A 22,091-nucleotide genomic window follows, 5' to 3' on the forward strand; every position below is an offset into this window, starting at 1 on the left:
GGAAACCACATCAAGAGATATCAAAATATACCATTGTCTCATCTTCTTGGATTCTAACCTCTCTTATCCTTTGACAAATTTACCACTGTTCTTGACTGTTCTATCGGTCCTTCCCACTAGTCTGCCAATGATGCGTGCAAGGTAACCTGACAGTCGGTAAGATGGAGCATTAACAAAGGACACAATGGGTCTCAGAGGGACATTGTCTTTGTGGATCTTGGGAAGACCATATAGTCTGGGTGCTGAACCATTGCTGCAGTGAATCCAGTTGTAGTCTTGGCTGCCCAGCCTGCCTGCGCGTTTTAGCACGGACAATCTTGTGTTTAAGGACCGTTGTTGCTTTGTAGTTGGGTCATCGGGTAGTTTTTGATACGTTTTACCATGGTACGACTCCTTTATCCATTACAGCCACTGCCCTGCCCTGTTTGAACAGAGGCGGAACACATTGAAAATGCCAATTACAAGCAGCATTATGAGTGATTTGAAAATGGCATGGTGGATGCTTTCCATCAGTCACTGAACTTTTGCTGCCTTTGGTAATTTTTCGACAATAAAACGTTCAAATCGTCCACTTTTTAACTCAACTGGACTACCGTCCAGTTGAGTTCATCACATACTGAACCCTCCGGCGTCCGTCGTCTGTCGTCGTCGTCTGTCGTCCGTTAACCTTTCGACGTTAACACTCCAGCGTCCACAAATATCAACCGATTCTGATCAAACTTGACATGCAGCATCCTTACCCCAAACACCAGGTTGTTATTACATTTCGGCCCGATCCGTTGAAAAATGGCGGACTTAGGCGACCATTTTGTTTTTGGTCATGAAAACGACGTTAACACTCTAGCGTCCACAAAACATTGTTGCAAAGTGTAACATTGTATCAATTGTAAAACAAGGACAAGTATAAGGATACAAGAACCTTAAAATTATTACACAAGATTGTTGGCTTTTCATTTAAGTCAAATCTAGTACAGACAACTGACCTACTTTAAAGTTGTCCAGTCAGTTCAGTTGAGTTCTGCTTCCCTGGAAGCTCTAGTTTGAAATACCCTGTACACAATAACATATTACAGCAATACAACAATTACAATACCTCCTTAGACATGGAGTGCATCCGTATGACGTCCGCCATTGTCGCAAGCTGTCAACCTGTTTTCATGATCTGCATCTGACAATTCACAAATGACAGTTGGTTTGTATGATTTCATGTAAATGTCTTCTTCATTGTGCGACTTAACAATGAATACGAAACGCCCAACTCTGCAGAACGTTTCTGGAATTATATTTTGGAGATCTTGTCGAAGCAGCTAAACCCGTGTCCTGGGACTTCTGACTCACCCTGTAGACCTGCAGCATGTTGCAGGTAAAAAGGTCGAAGCCCAACAACTAGTCCGCTTCACTATGTCCAGAGCTTTTTTTTGAGATTTGCAAACCTCTACATTTTGGGAAACTACAGAGTATAACTAACGAGAAAAGCAATGCTTCAATTTTCCCAGAAGTATGTGTGGTGGCCATTTTGGATTTTCCAAAATGACCACTGTTAAATAGGTATTTCTCCACATATTGGCCTCTAAACCACCCAGGGTTGTCATTTTAATGGCTAAACATAAATTTTTAGTGGCAAATAATCCAATGGTACCAGGTATAATGTGGTACAACCACTTCTGGGGCCACTATGGCTTTTGTCAAACTATTTTCCGTCATATTACAACACACAAATATGAAATATGCCAATAATGTGGTGGTGGTGGCTGTGTTTATAGGTGGTGGTTCTCTTTGCTGTATTTGCAGGTTTCAGTAGGTGTATGTCATGAGTGAGATACCCAAACGTGGTCAAGGGGCTCATCAAACTCGGGAATCCACCAACTGGAAGCTGTGTATTCTGTGCCAGTCGAATGACGCGAGGAAAGGAGCGCTGGTACAGAATACACTCATGTCAGCATCTGGTGGAGACAGTTCAACAGAGAGCCAGTTTGCTTGATGGAAACTATGTTCTAGTGCAAAATCGACTACAAGACTGCGCGAAAAAAACAATTTCCATAGAGAAAGCTATACGTCGCCGTAAATGCTACTCCAATGCAAATAACAAGGACCAGATAGAGCGTGCCAGAGACCGCAAAAGCCATGCTTATCAACTGGATCCATTATCAACAAACCGTGTTGGACGAACACAGTTTGGACTCCTTGGCATCTCCAACAACACCAATGCTAGGCCGAGATTCTTCATGGCCACCCCAGAACTCTCAGGCCTGTCTAGAGAGTACAAGAGTCATTTCAGCATGGAAGATGGCAAGATCACAGAGCATCCTTGGACCAAGTACAGTCAACAGGGAGCATGGTGCAGTAGACAAAAATCAAGGTGGCTATACTTAGTCATGGTAATCAATTTGCAACTGAAGGTGACAGTCTCCACAATCTGATCACCCATGCCTACATTCCAGATGAGTATGTGCCACAGATCTTGAACATTGATGTCACTGGTCAGAAGCACAATGAAGACTACATGTCAGAGCGAATCAACAGGGATGTCAGCATATGGGCACCAGTGAAGAAATAAAGAGAGCAGCAAAATGTCCATGTCTGCAAGCAAGAAAACCGCTGTTAAACTGTGAGACAATACTGTAGATCTGAAGGTGACCAAGGATATGTATGGGTGGCTTATGGTCCTTGCCAGATCAAGCAGATACATTGATCAGAAACACGCCATTAGAAATTACGAGTTCACTCTGACACTAAGGGCACCGTTTGTCCCAGATGGCCCAATGCTGCCATGCACGGACAAGTCAAAGTTGATCCACCACCTTGAGAAGTTGGGAACAGCCGAAACCTCCCAGTAAGATCAGCAACAACTCCAAGTTGCAAGTGTCCAGCAGCAAGATGCAATGGACACAGCCAGAAAACCATTGACTCCACATCCAATGAAGATCCCAATTCCAGTCGGAAAATTGCACTTGTGGATGGTATGTTGCTTGTGCAGAAGCTGATAAAGAAGCCTGGAGCAATAGTGACAGTGAAAGATCTCGGTGGATGCTTCAACGATTGATGGAGGCTGATGTCTCTAACGAGAGACTGTAATGAGATCATTCTCGTGTTTGATACCTACAGGGTTGATTCTCTGAAGAGTACCAAAAGAGAGAAAAGGACACAAGTAAAGGACCCAGTCCAGTATCAAATCAAAGATGACACAAACATCAAACACATCCCCATGAGCCACTTCCTTTACCATAACAAAACAAAGGCTGATCTCACTGAGTATCTTGCAGGAAAAACCATAGAATACAAGGACTGCTGCAGGACAGACTAAGAGCAACAGGGAACTGTTCTTTGAGGACAACAACCACGGAGAAGCTGACACTACTGATCCAAGGCAGTATTGGCATCACATCGAAACCCACATGATGCACAGTTGGTATTCTTCTCTCCAGACACCCATGAACTGGTGCTGGTCATAGCAAACTATGACCTCCTGCTAAGAAACACCAACATTTTGATGGCTTCTGGAGTTGTTCAAGTACAGCCAATATGGACAGATTTGGTGCAGAACGAGCAACGGCTTTGCCTTGTCTTCCTATCATTCACAGGGGCCGACACTACTTGGAGCTTCTCTCGAATAGGCAAGCCAACCTAGCTGCAGGTCTTGCTGAAAACACGTGAAGATGTCATCAAGGCTCTGCAGATGCTTACAGAGGCCATTGAAGTGATGAATCGATACTGTCCACATTAGCTGCATTCGTGTGTGCTGCATACTCATCAAAACGCATCCACATTGAGAGCATCCCTCAACTGCGATTATTATTATTATTATTATTATTTTTTTTTTTGGTATAGAAGATCGAGGCTTGTGTAAGAGCTAACATCAATCACAAAAAAACAAATGGACACATAAAAAACATATGATAAAGGTAGCGGGAGACGAGATGGGGAGAGAGAGGGTAGCACACAAGTACAACAGTAGAGAACAGGGATATCGGGAGATCTGTGGGGGGGAGAGAGGGCTTGGAGGGGGGGGGGGGGGGAGGCATGGGAAGGTGGGGGGAGGTATAAAACACACTACATATTTTCTGCAAGATATTTTCTTGCACAAATGACAGAACGCGATGACATCTTTTCTGCAAGCAATGGCTGAAAGTCACAAACTTCCTCCTACCCTTGGTGCTCTTACGCAGCACATGCTGAGAGCACATATCCAGGCCAGGCAAGCATCGCTCAGCAGGAAATCCTGGATCCACTTCAGAATGGCTTCTACAAAGACACCGATGGCAAAGTGAAGCTGATGTGACAACGGTGGTCCTCCCAGCACCCAAGGCCATCATCAAGATGGTCAGATGTCAGTGCAGAGGAGATTGTTCCTCTTCCAGATCAAAGGACTCCCAGATCAAGATCAAGGAGATCTTCCAGATGAAGGAGATTGTTCCTCTTCCAGATCAAAGGACTTGACATATCTTTGTGCAGCACACAGTGCCAGAATGATGAAGATTCTCAGGAAACTACATTTTTTGACGAGAGTGATGATGATGATTGATGTTTCACAGTAAACTATTTTGTCTAATCATATTGCGTTCTATTATGCTATGATATTCCACCTGATTATCTTTCCGTTAAGGCTATTTATATGTAATTATTCATCGATGTTGCCTCAGTATAGTCCCAAACTGGGCCGTTCATCTAATCAATTACAAAAACTAAATTAACACAATAATTTTCTCCAGTCAAGGGAAGCATTGCACTTGGTACCATTGGATTCATTGCTTTGAAAATGTTGGTTTAGCTATCATAATCAAGACCCCCAGGTGGCTTAGAAGCTGAAATAGAGAAAAATGCCTTTGTGGGTGGTCATTTTTGAAGATCCAAGATGGCCGCCATTCATGCTTACAGGAAAATGGAAGCATTGATTTTCTGGTTGGTTATACTCCATAGTTTCCAAAAATGTATAGGTTTGCAAATCTCCAAAAAAAAAACGAAATTACACAATAAACTGGACGAAACAAGCAACTCGTAATCTGGGGTACGTGTTGACCTTCACTGACCAGTTATTACACCATCGTGAATTGATGTACATACACACCAAGACCGCCTTCCACGACATTTCCCAGAAGCCTCTGCGATCTCCTCACAATTTAATGATTCTCCAGATCCATTGCACCATCTGATATGCCAGAATGAAGCCAGGTCTCTGTGAAACAAAGTAGGCATGTATCTCTATACTCGTGTAAAAACCTAATATTTGCACGAAGTTCGGCCATTTTGTTTTGCAATGAACAAACATTACCTAAAACGACGGTCAGCAATGGTGGGTTGATTCGCCACTTCCTCACATTCTGTTGAAGACCACCTTTCTTGCTCCTTTTCCTGGGTAGCATCTCTCGTGGGAAGTTCTCGCAGCTGTCCCGTTTGGCGCCGAAAGCTCATATCTGGTTTCGTGCCGAAAGCTCATATCTGGTTTCGTGCCGAAAGCTCATATCTGGTTTCGTGCATGACTGGTGCTGAAAGCTCACATCTGGTTTTGTGCACACCTGGCGATGAAAGCTCATATCTGGCTTCGTGCACGACTGGTGCTGAAAGCTCACATCTTGTTTTGTGCACACCTGGCGATGAAAGCTCATATCTGGTTTTGTGCACAACTGGTGCTGAAAGCTCATATATGGTTTCGTGCGTATCTGGTGATGAAAGCTCACATTCGGTTTCGTGCTAATCTGGCGATGAAAACTCACATCCGGTTTCGTGCTTATCTGGCGATGAAAGCTCACATTCGGTTTTTCTGTGTATCTGGCGATGAAAGCTCACATCCGGTTTTTCTGCGTATCTGGTGATGAAAGCTCACATCCGGTTTCGTGCGTATCTGATGATGAAAGCTCACACCCGGTTTCGTGCATATCTGGTGATGAAAGCTCACATCCGGTTTCGTGCGTATCTGGCGATGAAAGCTCACATCCGGTTTTGTGCGTATCTGGCGATGAAAGCTCACATCCGGTTTTGTGCGTATCTGGTGATGAAAGCTCACATTCGGTTTTGTGCATATCTGGCGATGAAAGCTCACATTCGGTTTTGTGCGTATCTGGTGATGAAAACTCACATCCGGTTTCGTGCTTATCTGGCGATGAAAGCTCACATCCGGTTTCGTGCTTATCTGGCGATGAAAGCTCACACTCGGTTTCGTGCTTATCTGGCGATGAAAGCTCACATTCGGTTTCGTGCTTATCTGGCGATGAAAGCTCACATGCGGTTTCATGCTTATCTGGCGATGAAAGCTCACACTCAATTTCGTGCTTATCTGGCGATGAAAGCTCACATTCGGTTTTGTGCGTGTCTGGTGATGAAAGCTCACATTCGGTTTTGTGCGTGTCTGGCGATGAAAGCTCACATTCGGTTTCGTGCTTATCTGGCGATGAAAGCTCACATTCGGTTTCATGCTTATCTGGCGATGAAAGCTCACACTCAATTTCGTGCTTATCTGGCGATGAAAGCTCACATTCGGTTTTGTGCGTGTCTGGTGATGAAAGCTCACATTCGGTTTTGTGCGTGTCTGGCGATGAAAGCTCACATTCGGTTTTGTGCGTATCTGGTGATGAAAGCTCACATTCGGTTTCGTGCTTATCTGGCGATGAAAGCTCACATCCGGTTTCGTGTGTATCTGGCGATGAAAGCTCATATCCAGTTTCGTGCTTATCTGGCGATGAAAGCTCACATTCGGTTTCGTGCTTATCTGGCAATGAAAGCTCATATCTGGTTTTGTGCTTATCTGGCGATGAAAGCTCATATCCAGTTTCGTGCTTATCTGGCGATGAAAACTCATATCTGGTTTCGTGCTTATCTGGCGATGAAAGCTCACTTTCGGTTTCGTGCTTATCTGGCTATGAAAGCTCATATCTGGTTTCGTGCTTATCTGGCGATGAAAGCTCATATCCAGTTTCGTGCTTATCTGGCGATGAAAGCTCACATCTGGTTTCGTGCTTATCTGGCAATGAACGCTCACATCTGGCTTTGTGCATATATGGTGATTAATGCTCATATCCAGTTTCGTGCTTATCTGGCGATGAAAGCTCGCATTTGGTTTCGTGCTTATCTGGCGATGAAAGCTCACATCCGGTTTCATGCGTATCTGGTGATGAAAGTTCACATTCGGTTTTGTGCGTATCTGGCGATGAAAGCTCACATCTAGGTTTTGTGCGTATCTGGCGATGAAAGCTCACATTCGGTTTCGTGCTTATCTGGCGATGAAAGCTCACATTCGGTTTCGTGCTTATCTGGCGATGAAAGCTCACATTCGGTTTCGTGCTTATCTGGCGATGAAAGCTCACATTCGGTTTCATGCTTATCTGGCGATGAAAGCTCACATTCGGTTTCGTGCTTATCTGGCGATGAAAGCTCACATTCGGTTTCGTGCTTATCTGGCGATGAAAGCTCACATTCGGTTTCGTGCTTATCTGGCGATGAAAGCTCACATTCGGTTTCGTGCTTGTCTGCCGATGAAAGCTCACATTCGGTTTCGTGGGTATCTGGTGATGAAAGCTTACATCCGGTTTTGTGCGTGTCTGGTGATGAAAGCTCACATTCGGTTTCGTGCTTATCTGGCGATGAAAGCTCACATTCGGTTTCGTGGTTATCTGGTGATGAAAGGTCACATTCGGTTTCGTGCTTATCTGGCGATGAAAGCTCATATCCAGTTTCGTGCTTATCTGGCGATGAAAGCTCATACCTGGTTTCGTGCTTATCTGACGATGAAAGGTCACATCTGGTTTCGTGCTTATCTGGCGATGAAAGGTCACATCCGGTTTCGTGCTTATCTGGCGATGAAAGCTCATATCCGGTTTCGTGCGTATCTGGCGATGAAAGCTCACATCCAGTTTCGTGCGTATCTGGTGATGAAAGCTCACATCCGGTTTCGTGCGTATCTGGTGATGAAAGCTCACATCCGGTTTCGTGCGTATCTGGTGATGAAAGCTCACATCCGGTTTCGTGCGTATCTGGCGATGAAAGCTCACATTCGGTTTTGTGCTTATCTGGCGATGAAAGCTCACATCCGGTTTCATGCGTATCCGGTGATGAAAGCTCACATTCGGTTTCGTGCGTATCTGGTGATGAAAACTCATGTCTGGTGCGATGATGAAAGCTCATATCCGGTTTGGCGTTGAAAGCTCGTTTCCGGTTTGACGGTGAAAGCTCGTTTCCGGTTTGATGCTGAAAACTCGTTTCCCGGTTTGACGATGAAAACTCATATCCGGTTTGGCGCTGAAAGCTCGTTTCCGGTTTGACGTTGAAAGCTCGTTTCCGGTTTGGCGCCAAAAGGTCACCAATCCCGAGCCGAGCGTGAGTAGGCATACGTCATGATGAAGCCGAGGCCTGCTCACAGCTCTAGCCTGTAGGTTAGTGAGTCTGTCCGGCCGGAATGAAAAGTCTCGACAGGACGGAAAGGAGGAGTAATCGTATTATAGGTTGGAACGTAAAATTATAAGAAGAAACCCTTAAACAGAGCACGAAATGTCAGTGGTGGTCGTGGGAGTGCAGCTCCCGGAAGTGATGGTGAGGTTGGGCGGTCATGGCCGAAGGTTGTGTAGTTTTCACGTCTGTCTGTCAGATTCAGTCGTGGACGGATTCAGACGAAACTTGATGGACAGGTTGGGTGTGTGAGAAGAACGAACGATTCGATTTTGGTGAAGATCCGAATCTGATAATTTTAAAAAGTGATTCTTCACCATTGATCGTACAGGTAAACCCGATGTACATACAGCACGATATCTGGTTGTGGACGAGTTGGGATATGACGAGAACAAGCCCATGAGATTCTATTTCGGTCCGAATCCACATCCTGTGTATCAGTGGGTACAAAACGTAAACTGTTCACCTGGTAAAGGAATGCAGTCCAGCGAGAGCCCTTTTAGTTGCTTCTTTGCCTACCTGTGTGCATTCTAGTGCTCCTGGGCCCTTATGGGCTCAACTATTTGTTCTGTTACTCGTATTCTTTTACTAGTTTCTGTTGTATTCATTTTAATCTTTGTTTTTTATACTTTAAATCCCGCCCACTGCTGGTCCGACAAATTACCCAAATGAAAGCACAATTTACCCAAATGTAAGCACAATTTACCCAAATGAAAGCACAATTTACCCAAATGAAAGCACAATTTACCCAAATGAAAGCACAATTTACCCAAATGAAAGCACAATTTACCCAAATGAACACAATTTACCCAAATGAAAGCACAATTTACCCAAATGAAAGCACAATTTACGCAAATGAAAGCACAATTTACCCAAATGAAAGCACAATTTACCCAAATGAAAGCACAATTTACCCAAATGAAAGCACAATTTACCCAAATGAAAGCACAATTTACGCAAATGAAAGCACAATTTACCCAAATGAACACAATTTACCCAAATGAAAGCACAATTTACCCAAATGAAAGCACAATTTACCCAAATGAAAGCACAATTTACCCAAATGAACACAATTTACGCAAATGAAAGCACAATTTACCCAAATGTAAGTGAATTTACCCAAATGTAAGCACAATTTACCCAAATGAAAGCACAATGTACCCAAATGTAAGTGAATTTACCCAAATGTAAGCACAATTTACCCAAATGAAAGCACAATTTACCCAAATGAAAGCACAATTTACCCAAATGAAAGCACAATTTACCCAAATGAAAGCACAATTTACCCAAATGAAAGCACAATTTACCCAAATGAACACAATTTACCCAAATGAAAGCACAATTTACCCAAATGAAAGCACAATTTACCCAAATGTAAGCACAATTTACCCAAATGTAAGTGAATTTACCCAAATGTAAGCACAATTTACCCAAATGAAAGCACAATGTACCCAAATGTAAGTGAATTTACCCAAATGTAAGCACAATTTACCCAAATGAAAGCACAATTTACCCAAATGAAAGCACAATTTACCCAAATGAAAGCACAATTTACCCAAATGAAAGCACAATTTACCCAAATGAAAGCACAATTTACCCAAATGAAAGCACAATTTACCCAAATGAAAGCACAATTTACCCAAATGAAAGCACAATTTACCCAAATGAAAGCACAATTTACCCAAATGAACACAATTTACCCAAATTAAAGCACAATTTACCCAAATGAAAGCACAATTTACCCAAATGAAAGCACAATTTACCCAAATTAAAGCACAATTTACCCAAATTAAAGCACAATTTACCCAAATTAAAGCACAATTTACCCAAATGAAAGCACAATTTACCCAAATGAAAGCACAATTTACCCAAATGAAAGCACAATTTACCCAAATGAAAGCACAATTTACCCAAATGAAAGCACAATTTACCCAAATGAAAGCACAATTTACCCAAATGAAAGCACAATTTACCCAAATGAAAGCACAATTTACCCAAATGAAAGCACAATTTACCCAAATGAAAGCACAATTTACCCAAATGTAAGTGAATTTACCCAAATGTAAGTGAATTTACCCAAATGAAAGCACAATGTACCCAAATGTAAGTGAATTTACCCAAATGAAAGCACAATGTACCCAAATGAAAGCACAATGTACCCAAATGAAAGCACAATGTACCCAAATGAAAGCACAATTTACCCAAATGAAAGCACAATGTACCCAAATGAAAGCACAATGTACCCAAATGAAAGCACAATTTACCCAAATGTAAGTGAATTTACCCAAATGTAAGTGAATTTACCCAAATGAAAGCACAATGTACCCAAATGTAAGTGAATTTACCCAAATGAAAGCACAATGTACCCAAATGAAAGCACAATGTACCCAAATGAAAGCACAATGTACCCAAATGAAAGCACAATGTACCCAAATGAAAGCACAATGTACCCAAATGAAAGCACAATTTACCCAAATGTAAGTGAATTTACCCAAATGTAAGTGAATTTACCCAAATGTAAGTGAATTTACCCAAATGAAAGTGAATTTACCCAAATGTAAGTGAATTTACCCAAATGTAAGTGAATTTACCCAAATGAAAGTGAATTTACCCAAATGTAAGTGAATGTACCCAAATGTAAGTGAATTTACCCAAATGTAAGTGAATTTACCCAAATGTAAGTGAATTTACACAAATGAAAGCACAATGTACCCAAATGAAAGCACAATTTACCCAAATGAAAGCACAATGTACCCAAATGAAAGCAGAATGTACCCAAATGTAAGTGAATTTACCCAAATGTAAGTGAATTTACCCAAATGAAAGCACAATTTACTCAAATGTAAGTGAATTTACCCAAATGTAAGTGAATTTACCCAAATGTAAGTGAATTTACCCAAATGTAAGTGAATTTACCCAAATGTAAGTGAATTTACCCAAATGAAAGCACAATGTACCCAAATGTAAGTGAATTTACCCAAATGAAAGCACAATGTACCCAAATGAAAGCACAATGTACCCAAATGTAAGTGAATTTACCCAAATGAAAGCACAATGTACCCAAATGAAAGCACAATGTACCCAAATGAAAGCACAATGTACCCAAATGAAAGCACAATGTACCCAAATGTAAGTGAATTTACCCAAATGAAAGCACAATGTACCCAAATGAAAGCACAATGTACCCAAATGTAAGTGAATTTACCCAAATGAAAGCACAATGTACCCAAATGAAAGCACAATGTACCCAAATGAAAGCACAATGTACCCAAATGAAAGCACAATGTACCCAAATGTAAGTGAATTTACCCAAATGTAAGTGAATTTACCCAAATGTAAGTGAATTTACCCAAATGAAAGTGAATTTACCCAAATGTAAGTGAATTTACCCAAATGAAAGTGAATTTACCCAAATGAAAGTGAATTTACCCAAATGAAAGTGAATTTACACAAATGTAAGTGAATTTACCGAAATGTAAATCAATTTACCCAAATGTAAGTGAATTTACCCAAATATAAGTGAATTTACCCAAATGTAAGTGAATTTACCCAAATGTAAGTGAATTTACCCAAATGAAAGCACAATGTACCCAAATGTAAGTGAATTTACCCAAATGTAAGTGAATTTACCCAAATGTAAGTGAATTTACCCAAATGTAAGTGAATTTACCCAAATGAAAGCACAATGGTCCCAAATGTAAGTCATAAGGGTTAGGGTTGGGGTGGTTGGGGTTCGTTTTCTTGGACGTGAAGAAGCGCACCGTTGTAGTGCGGTGCTATGCGCACGACTTGTCTTGCCAATAAAGGAAGCAACAACGAACGTAATCAGAAGAGTCTTTATTCTAAGGATCACACTATAGCACTGCCGTGCTCGGGGCTGTGCCCCGTGTCTATCCCGAGGCCACGCCTACCCCTCGGGCGTGGCCGACACCCTCCTGGTGCGTGGAATGATGTCATCGCGCCAGCGAGCCATCGTGTCCGCCACACGCGCCCCCCCAGAATTCCCGCACACCTGAAGGGTCAGTTTGCGGGGCAAACGGATGACCCGGCCGAAGCGCCCTCTGGTGGCTGGCGGCGTCTGGGATGCCGGGATGCCACCGGCCGCCCCTGAGATGGGTGCGGGGCCGGGGGGAGGCGTGCCGGCGGGGTTGGGCGGTGCTGGGGGTCCGCCCACCGGGGGGCGGCCCCGACGCGGGGGCTGAGCCACTGGCGGGGGGTGGTCCACGTCGAGGTGGGCCGGTTTCAGGCGGTCCACGGAAACGCGGTCAGGAGTACCGCCAATGTCCAGGGTGAAGTGCTTCGCCCCGGTCTCCAGCACGCGTAAGGGCCCGTCATATGGGGGCCGCAGCGGTGTCCGGTGGGCGTCGTGTCGGACGAACACGTACTCCGCCGTGCGAAGCCCCGGGGCAACGTGCGTTGGCGGGTGCCCGTGGTGCGCCGTCGGCACCGGGGCGAACCTCTGGGCGGTCTCCTGCAGCGCGGAGCGCTGCTGCGCCGCGGACCATGGTGCCGTGGAGTTGGGGAGGAACTCGCCCGGCACCCGCAGCGGTTGTCCGAAGACCAACTCCGCCACGGATGCACACAGGTCGTCCTTGGGCGCTGTCCGGAGGCCCAGCAGGACCCAGGGGAGCCTGTCGACCCAGCCGCCGTCGCGGAGGGTGGCCCGGAGCGCGGCCTTTAAGGAGTGGTGGAACCGCCCGAGGGAGACGTCGCACAAGAGGGCCATGCCCGCGCCGTCGAACTGCACCTCGGTGACGCGGAGGCCCGTGACGGCGGTCCGCAAGGCCTGGACGTCGGGGTCGGTGGTCTGGTCTGCCGCCATCCGGGCATAGTCGATGCCGAGGTGGACCGCGTGGGCGATGGACCGGGAAAGGCAATCCGCCACCGGGTTGTCCTTCCCCACGACGTGCCGGATATCCATTGTGTACTCGGACACGGCCGGGAGGTGACGTTGCTGCCGGGCCGACCACGGCTCGGCGACCTTGGCCATCGCGAAAACCAGGGGCTTGTGGTCGACGAAGGCCGTGAACGCACGGCCCTCGAGCAGATGGCGAAAGTGCCTGACCGCCAGGTGAAGCCTGAGCAACTCGTGGTCGAAGGTACTGTACCGGCGTTCGTGCGGGCGGAGATGCCGGCTGAAAAACGCCAGCGGTTGCCAAGCTCCGCGCACCCATTGCTCGTGCACTGCGCCCACCACGTAGTCCGACGCGTCGGTGGTGAGGGCGATCGGTGCATCGGGCGCCGGGTGCGCGAGCATGGTGGCGTTAACCAGGGCGAGCTTCGCGCCCGCAAACGCCGCGTCCATCTGCTCGGTCCAAACGACATCACCTTTGCCCGGCTTCCCCCGGAGGGCCTCGTGCAGGGGGCGCAGGAGCTGGGCGATGCGGGGCAGGAAACGGTGGTAAAAGTTTACCATGCCCAGGAACTCCTGGAGCCCCCTGATCGTGCGGGGGCGCGGAAACCCCTTGACCGCCTCCACCTTTGCTGGTAAGGGGATGGCCCCGTGCCTGGTGACGCAGTGCCCCAAAAAGTTGATCTCGGCGACGCCGAACTGGCACTTGGCGGGGTTCACGATCAGGCCATGCTGGCCCAGGCGTTCGAAGAGCGTGCGGAGATGGCGGAGGTGCTCTTCACGGGACGCACTTGCGACGAGGATGTCGTCCAGGTAGACATAGACGAAATCCAGGTCGCGCAAGACGCTGTCCATCAGACGTTGGAACGCCTGAGCCGCATTCTTCAAACCGAAGGGCATCCGAAGGAATTCAAAGAGGCCGAATGGTGTAATGACGGCCGTCTTCGGGATGTCCTTCGGCCTGACGGGGACCTGGTGGTAGCCGCGTATGAGGTCCACCTTGGAGAAGCAGGACATGTTCGCCAACCGGGCGGAAATGTCCTGGATGTGGGGGACCGGGTAATGGTCGGGGGTGGTGGCATCGTTGAGGCGGCGGTAGTCCCCGCACGGCCGCCATCCCCCGCCAGGCTTCGGCACGATGTGTAGCGGCGACGCCCAAGCACTCTTGGAGCGCCGCACGATGCCCAGCCGCTCCAGCGTAGCGAACTCCGCTCTCGCCACCGCGAGCTTCGTTGGTTCGAGGCGGCGGGCCCGGGCGTAGACCGGTGGCCCGACGGTGGGTATGTGATGTTCCACACCGTGCTTTACGGCCACCGCCGAGAAGGTGGGCCGCGTGAGGGCCGGGAAACTGGCGAGGAGGCGGGTGAACTCATCCGCTGCCGGGAGGGTACAAACCAACCTCGCCGGGACCGAACCGCTCAGCAAGCCGCTCGGTGAGCCGCTCAGTGAGCCGCTCAACGAGCTGCTCAGCGCGCAAGCAAGCGAGCTGAACGTTTCGGCCTGGACGAGGCGTCTGTTCTGTACGTCTACCAACAACCCGTTTACACAGAGGAAGTCCGCACCGAGCAATGCCATGGGCACGCTGGCGGTTACGAACGTCCACGTGAAGCGTTGCCCTCCGAACCGCAGGGAGAGGCAGCGCTTCCCGAACGTGCGTATGGGTGCTCCGTTGGCTGCAAGCAACGCGGGGCCCCGGCCCGCGGTGTGCTTGTCGGACGTAGAGGCAGGGATAACGCTTACCTGTGCACCCGTGTCGCATCGGAAGCGGCGCCCGGACAAGGTGTCCGTTATAAAAAGAAGGCTGCCGGAATGGCCGACGCTAAGGGCCGCTACCGAGCGCCGGCTTGGCAGTTTCCCGACTTGCCGAACGAGCACGGCGGGCGACAATTCCTCGCCTTGTGGCCAAACCTGGCGTGGAAATGGCACCAGGTTTGCGGCGAAGGCGGAGGCCGCGATTTTCGCGGTGGTGGTGGGCGGGGCGTGGCGGCGGCCATGCGGTGTGCAGCAGCCTCGGGATCCACGAGGTGTGGTGCATCAGCATCATCAGCCCCGTGATCCGCGACGGCCGCACCGAAGCTCGCCCGCATGTCACACGCCGCGAAAAACTTGTCGGCCTCGACGGCCAGCGCGCGGGGTTCCTTTATCTTGGAACCGGCCAACGCGAGGCGTACCTGGGCCGGTAGCTGGCGTAAAAAGAGCGCCCGGAATAAAAAAAATCCGATGCTTTGTCCCCCAGGAGCGACAGCATATGGTCCATTCGGACCGATGGTCGCATGTCGCCGAGGTCGGGAAGGTCCAGGAGACGGTCGGCCCGTTCGTCCTCTGTGAGGCCGAACGTGGCGATGAGGCGACGCTTGAGCGCCTCGTATCTGTGGTCGGCCGGTGGGTTCCACAGGACGGACACGACACGGGCGGCTGTGCCGGGCCCGAGGGCGGCGATGACGTGGAAGTAGCGCGTCTCGTCCGCCGTTGTGCCACGAAGCTGAAACTGGGCTTCGGCCTGCATAAACCATATCTCCGCCTGAGCTTCCCAAAACTCAGGGAGTTTCACCACTACCGCGTTGCTGCTGGTCATGGCACGTGGGCGTTCTGTAGATCAGCGTCGGCTGAACTAGTCGAGGTCACCAATGTAGTGCGGTGCTATGCGCACGACTTGTCTTGCCAATAAAGGAAGCAACAACGAACGTAATCAAGAGTCTTTATTCTAAGGATCACACTATAGCACTGCCGTGCTCGGGGCTGTGTGCCCCGTGTATATCCCGAGGCCACGCCTACCCCTCGGGCGTGGCCGACACCCTCCTGGTGCGTGGAATGATGTCATCGCGCCAGCGAGCCATCGTGTCCACCACACCGTAACGTTTTACTGCATAAAATAACCTTCCTTTATGTAGTACGACTTACATTTGGATACATTGTGCTTTCATTTGGGTAAATTCACTTACATTTGGGTAATTCGTCGGACCCCCTACTGCTCGTGCTGTGGAACCTCGGCGAACTGTACACGGATCATTTCGCAGTCTTCCGCTTCCGCATTCGCTACTCTTACCTGTGCCGGGTGCAGCGCACGTACTGTACACAGATCATTTCGCAGTCCTCCGCTTCCGCATTCGCTACTCTTACCTGTGCCGGGTGCAGCGCACATACTGTACTCGGATCGTTTCGCAGTCTTCTGCTTCCGCATTCGCTACTCCTACCTACCTAGTACCTGAGCCGGGGGCAGCGCACGTACTGTACACGGATCATTTCACAGTCTTCCGCTTCCGCATTCGCTACTCCTACCTACCTGTACCGGGTGCAGCGCACGTACTGTACACGGATCGTTTCGCAGTCTTCCGCATTCGCTACTAATACCTGTGCCGGGTGCAGCGCACGTACTGTACACGGATCGTTTCGCAGTCTTCCGCTTCCGCATTCGCTACCCCCACCTGTGGCGAATGCAGCGCACACACTGTACATACTCCCTGTCGCGCCGCCCCGTGAGCCCGTCGCGGAACCAACTCATTAGCATTTTAAATTTCTCTAATTGTTTTAATCGTCCGCACGTGGGCGGTCTTAGCCGTTTATAGAATGAAAAATGATAGTTTTAATCTGAGCTGCTTTTTTTTTTTTCAAAAAAAATTCTAATGGCAAAACATTCCAACAACAACTAGATCCAGATGTCGACCTTCCCTTCGCCAATGACCTGTTCCATTCCGCGTTCGCTGCTCGCATTGTAGTATGATGACGTCACACGTCGACACGTGATCGCTCCCAGTCGATCGTGACGTTCCTTTTCAAATCTGACGCTCACACGTCATCTATCGGGCTGACGTTATTTACGACCTACCTCGGCAAACTTAGCCAGAAGCAATGAAACAAAATGAATGAAGTGGGGCAAAAAACGAAAAAAATCAAAGCGGAGAATAAATTACATTAAACTTTACAAAAAGTTACTCATTTATTCAAAACTAAAACCGAGAATGAAACTGCAGCACCGGCAGAGCAGCTATAAAACATTTCTACTTCACAGGTAAAAAGACCCCTTTAGACCCCTTAGACCATTTGCACCCCTTAGAATACCTTTCAACACTTGACACCTCTTGGACCCCGTTAGATGCTTTACACCCCTGAGATCCATTTGACCATTTACACCCCCATAGAACCCTTTGGACCCCTTACACCCTTTACGCCTCTTAGAGCTTAGACCCTTTACATCCCTTAGACCCCTTTCAACCCTTTACACCCCTTAGATCCCTTTAGACTCTTTAGACCCCACTAGACCCCTTTGACCCTTTACACTCCATAGACCCCTTACCCCCCTTAGTCCCCTTTAGACCCCTTTCAGCCTTTTACACCCTTGGACCTCTTAGATCCCTTTGACCCTTTAGACTCCTTTGATCCATGTAGACCCTTTACACCCCTTAGATCCCTTTCAACCCTTTAGACCCTTTCATGCCCATTTTGACCCTTTTGATACTTTTCAGACCTGATTGACTTTTTAAGACCCTTTTAACAATTTAAGACCATTTGGACACTTTTGACCCCTTTTGCTCTTTTGTCCTTGGATTCCTTTAGACCCCATTAGGCCCTTTTAAGAGCCTGGATTCTTTAAACACTTTAGTCCCCTTTATGACCCTAAAAACACTTTAGATCCCTGAGAAAATGCAAAAACATTTCCTCCCAAAATCAGTCTTGCCGACCTTTTCTGTGCAATATTTGCGTCGCATCTCAAGTTGCAATGACGAATCTAAACTAAAATCTGAAAGCGAAACTGATGTTGAAAAGTGAAACTGATGTTGAAAGTGAAAGTGAAACTACTGATCTATGGATCATCTGATGGGACACCAGGATGAAATGCTGTGGGATATTGCTGAAAGCAAAGCTGTGGGGAGTATAGAGAGGGAGAGGGAGGTTGGGAGCTGGAGAAACAATGTGGAGAGGGATAGCTGTCTGGAGGTGGTCGGTTGGTATGGAAAGAACTTTGGTGATCTTACATCAGGCTGTAGGCCCAAAACATGCCTAACCCCGTATCCCAGTTGAGCTTTCATAATATCACCCTTACTCCTGAGCAGTACTTTGGACGAGCATGGATTGGAAATCTTAGCTGATAGAATGGAACGAGGTTGTCAAGGTTACCGGCGGCACCCATTGCGACATTTGTTCACTCAATATTTATACTGAATTCCCATTTCTACCAATACACACTCCAAAGGAAATTGCTCATTTCAGGTGAGACATGTACAGTCGTGGATAAAAAAATATTGGCACCCTTGCACTTTTTTCAAATAATGCACCATTTCTTCCAGAAAATTGTTGAAATTAAAATAATATTTTGGTATCCACAAACATATTTCTTTCGTATGCAGTGGAGCAAAACAAAAAAAGCTGAAAAAAACCACTAAATCTTAGCTTATTAAACACAGAAATCCTAAAATGGTCCAGACAATATTATTGGCACCTTTTAGAAGTTGTTAGAAATAATTGGATTTCAAGCAGGTGATTCTCCTTCACTTTGGAATTGAACTCACCTGTGGCGAGTTGCAGGTGCCTGCAATATTTTAAAAAATCACTCATTCAACCAGTTTGACTGGAGAAAAGGAGTCATTCTTCTGTTTTGTGTCACTTTGTGTACCTCAATGAGCATGGAGAAAAGAAAGAAAACCAGAGAATTGTCTGAGGAGGTCAAACAGAAGATTGTAGCCAAGCATGGACAGTCTCAAGGCTACAAGTTCATCTCCAGAGATCTTGATGTTCCTGTATCCACCGTACGCAATGTTATCAGGAAGTTTAAGGCCCATGGCACTGTAGCCAACCTCCCTGGACGTGGCCGCAAGAGAGAACCTGATCGAAGATTGCTGCGAAGGATTGTTTGAATGGTGGAGAAAGCACCTCAATCAACTGCCAAACTGCCAATCAAGCTGAGCTTCAGACGCAAGGTACGACAGTTTCAAATCGCACCATCTGTCGCCAACTCAATGAAAGGAGGTTCTATGGTACGACACCTCACTGCTGAGAGAGAGAGACATAAGCTAGCCCGACTGGAGTTTGCCAAAACACACCTGAACAAGCCAAAATCCTTCTGGGAGAATGTCTCGTGGATAGATGAGACCAAGCTAGAGCTTTTTGGTAAAGCACATCATCTCTATGCTTACAGAAAACAAAATGAAGCCTTCAAAGAAAAGAACACCTTCCCTGCAGTCAAACATGGAGGAGGTTCATTGATGTTTTAGGGTTGCAGTGCTGCCTCTGGCACTGGGTACCTTGAATGTGTGCACGGCATCATAAAATCAGGAGATTACCAAGGAATTTTGGAGTGCAATGTTCAACCCAGTGTCAGAAAGCTGGGTCTCTGTCGAAGGCCATGGGTCTTGCAGCAGGACAATGACCCTAAACACACTTCGAAAAGCACCCAGGAATGGTTAAAGACAAAACACCGGACTGTTCTGAAGTAGCCAGAAATGTGTCCAGATCTATATCCCATTGAACATTTGTGGGGAGATCTGAAAACCGCAGTTGGGTGAAGGCACCGTTCAAAAATCTGGGAGAACTGGAGCAGTTTGCACAAGAAGAGTGGGCCAAACTGCCAGTAGAGAGGTGTAGGAAGCTCATTCATGGATATAGGAAGTGCTTGACTGTCGTTATTTTGTCCAAAGGCTGTGCGACCAAATATCAAGTCTTGGGTGTCAATAATTTTGTCAATGCCATTTCTTTTTATTTTCGGATTTAAAAGGATATATTCAGTTCTGAATCAAAAACAAAGGTTCTGTAATGTCAACAGTGAAAGAAAGAATTGTGGAGACCAAATACTTTTGTTAATTTCAACTTATTTTTCGAGAAAATTGTGAGTTATTTGAAAGAAGTGCAAGGGAACCAATATTTTTGGCCACGACTGTAGTTGACGCCGTCATTGACTGGTACCTTTGCTAGTAGTAATATATAATTGAGTCTAACCTTGCGTGTATGTGCTTTTACTCACTCAAAGGTGCACGACGTCCTCTTTGGGCCCACAACCATCACATAATATACATTGTTTTTGACACAAATAGTGTAAGTAAGTTATGCATGTTTGAATGTTATTTTGTGCAAGCCAGGCTAGTGGGCCACCACAATTTGTGCATTTGTGGTTTGTCCGTCAACTCTGCAAGGCATTCTGTGCCACCACGAAAAATTAAGGCCTTGCCCTGACCTCTGCCATTTCCCACGTGCTTTTGTTCACTGCAGGTACTGTACGGATCATGCACGAACATTCACCAAACGGTTCATGCTGGAAAATCACATCCGCCTCATGCATGGAATCAAGGACCCTGACTTCTCGCAGATGCCGGGTGGTCCTGGTGGTCTAGATGAAAGTGAAACCATTAGTCAGGTGGGTAATATGAAGTGGTCTCAGCGACAGAGTCATTGCGTGTTTTCCACGAAGTCCTTTGCATTCCTTTTTTGTGAGGGTGTTCGGGACCTATCTATGGGGGTCGTTTTGTACTAGTTTTGGGTCCATGGGGGTCGTTTTGTGCTCGTTTTGGGTCCATGGGGGTCATTTTGTGCTCGTTTTGGGTCCATGGGGGTCGTTTTGTGCTAGTTTTGGGTCCATGGGGGTCGTTTTGTGCTAGTTTTGGGTCCATGCGGGTCATTCTGTGCTCGTTTTGGGTCCATGGGGGTCGTTTTGTGCTAGTTTTGGGTCCATGGGGGTCGTTTTGTGCTAGTTTTGGGTCAATGGCGGTCGTTTTATGCTAGTTTTGGGTCCATGGGGGTCGTTTTGTGCTAGTTTTGGGTCCATGGGGGTCATTTTGTGTTTGGTTTGGGTCCATGGGGGTCATTTTGTGTTTGGTTTGGGTCCATGGGGGTCATTTTGTACTCGTTTTGGGTCCATGGGGGTCATTTTGTGCTAGTTTTGGGTCCATGGGGGTCGTTTTGTGCTAGTTTTGGGTCCATGGGGGTCGTTTTGGGTCAATTGGGGTCGTTTTGGGCAAGTTTTGGGTCCATTCGGGTCGTTTTGGCCAAGTTTTTGGTCCATTGGGGTCGTTTTGGGTCCATGGGGATCGTTTTGTGCTAGTTTTGAGTCCACGGGGTTCGTTTTGTGCTAGTTTTGGGTCCATGGGGGTCGTTTTGGGTCCATGGGGGTCATTTTGTGCTAGTTTTGGGTCCATGTGGGTCGTTTTGTGCTAGTTTTGGGTCCATGGGGGTTGTTTTGTGCTAGTTTTGGGTCCATGGGGGTCGTTTTGTGCTAGTTTTGGGTCCAAGGGGGTCGTTTTGTGCTAGTTTTGGGTCCATGTGGGTCGTTTTGTGCTAGTTTTGGGTCCATGGGGTCGTTTTGTGCTAGTTTTGGGTCCATGGGGGTCGTATTGTGCTAGTTTTGGGTCCATGAGGGTCGTTTTGTGCTAGTTTTGGGTCCATGGGGGTCGTTTTGTGCTCGTTTCGGGTCCATGGGGGTCGTTTTGTGCTAGTTTTGGGTCCATGGGGGTCGTTGTGTGCTAGTTTTGGGTCCATAATGGTCGTTTTGTGCTAGTTTTGGGTCCATGGGGGTCGTGTTGTGCTAGTTTTGGGTCCATGAGGGTCGTGTTGTGCTAGTTTTGGGTCCATGGGGGTCGTTTTGTGCTAGTTTAGGGTCCATGGGGGTCGTTTTGTGCTAGTTTTGGGTCCATGGGGGTCGTTTTGTGCTAGTTTTGGGTCCATGGGGGTCGTTTTGTGCTAGTTTTGGGTCCATGAGGGTCGTTTTGTACTAGTTTTGGGTCCATGGGGGTCGTTTTGTGCTAGTTTTGGGTCCATAAGGGTCGTTTTGTGCTAGTTTTGGATCCATGGGGGTCGTGTTGTGCTAGTTTTGGGTCCATGGGGGTCGTTTTGTGCTAGTTTTGGGTCCATGGGGGTCGTTTTGTGCTAGTTTTGGGTC

The 22,091-nt window shown here is 47.2% G+C and overlaps 1 protein-coding gene across 2 annotated transcripts in view; it reads left to right on the top strand.

Annotated features, from left to right (window-relative positions):
• ZNF532 (zinc finger protein 532) overlaps positions 1-22,091 on the top strand; it is a 132,259-nt gene that overhangs the window by 104,527 nt on the left and 5,641 nt on the right. For both annotated transcript variants that reach the window (XM_078771743.1, XM_078771742.1), the window contains exon 11: positions 20,429-20,573. In XM_078771743.1, coding sequence (XP_078627869.1) covers positions 20,429-20,573 — 145 coding nt within the window. The remainder of the gene's footprint in view (positions 1-20,428; positions 20,574-22,091) is intronic.

Source organism: Myxine glutinosa, chromosome 2 (assembly GCF_964187855.1).
Source record: "Myxine glutinosa chromosome 2, kmMyxGlut1.1, whole genome shotgun sequence".
Taxonomy (NCBI): Eukaryota; Metazoa; Chordata; class Myxini; order Myxiniformes; family Myxinidae; genus Myxine; species Myxine glutinosa.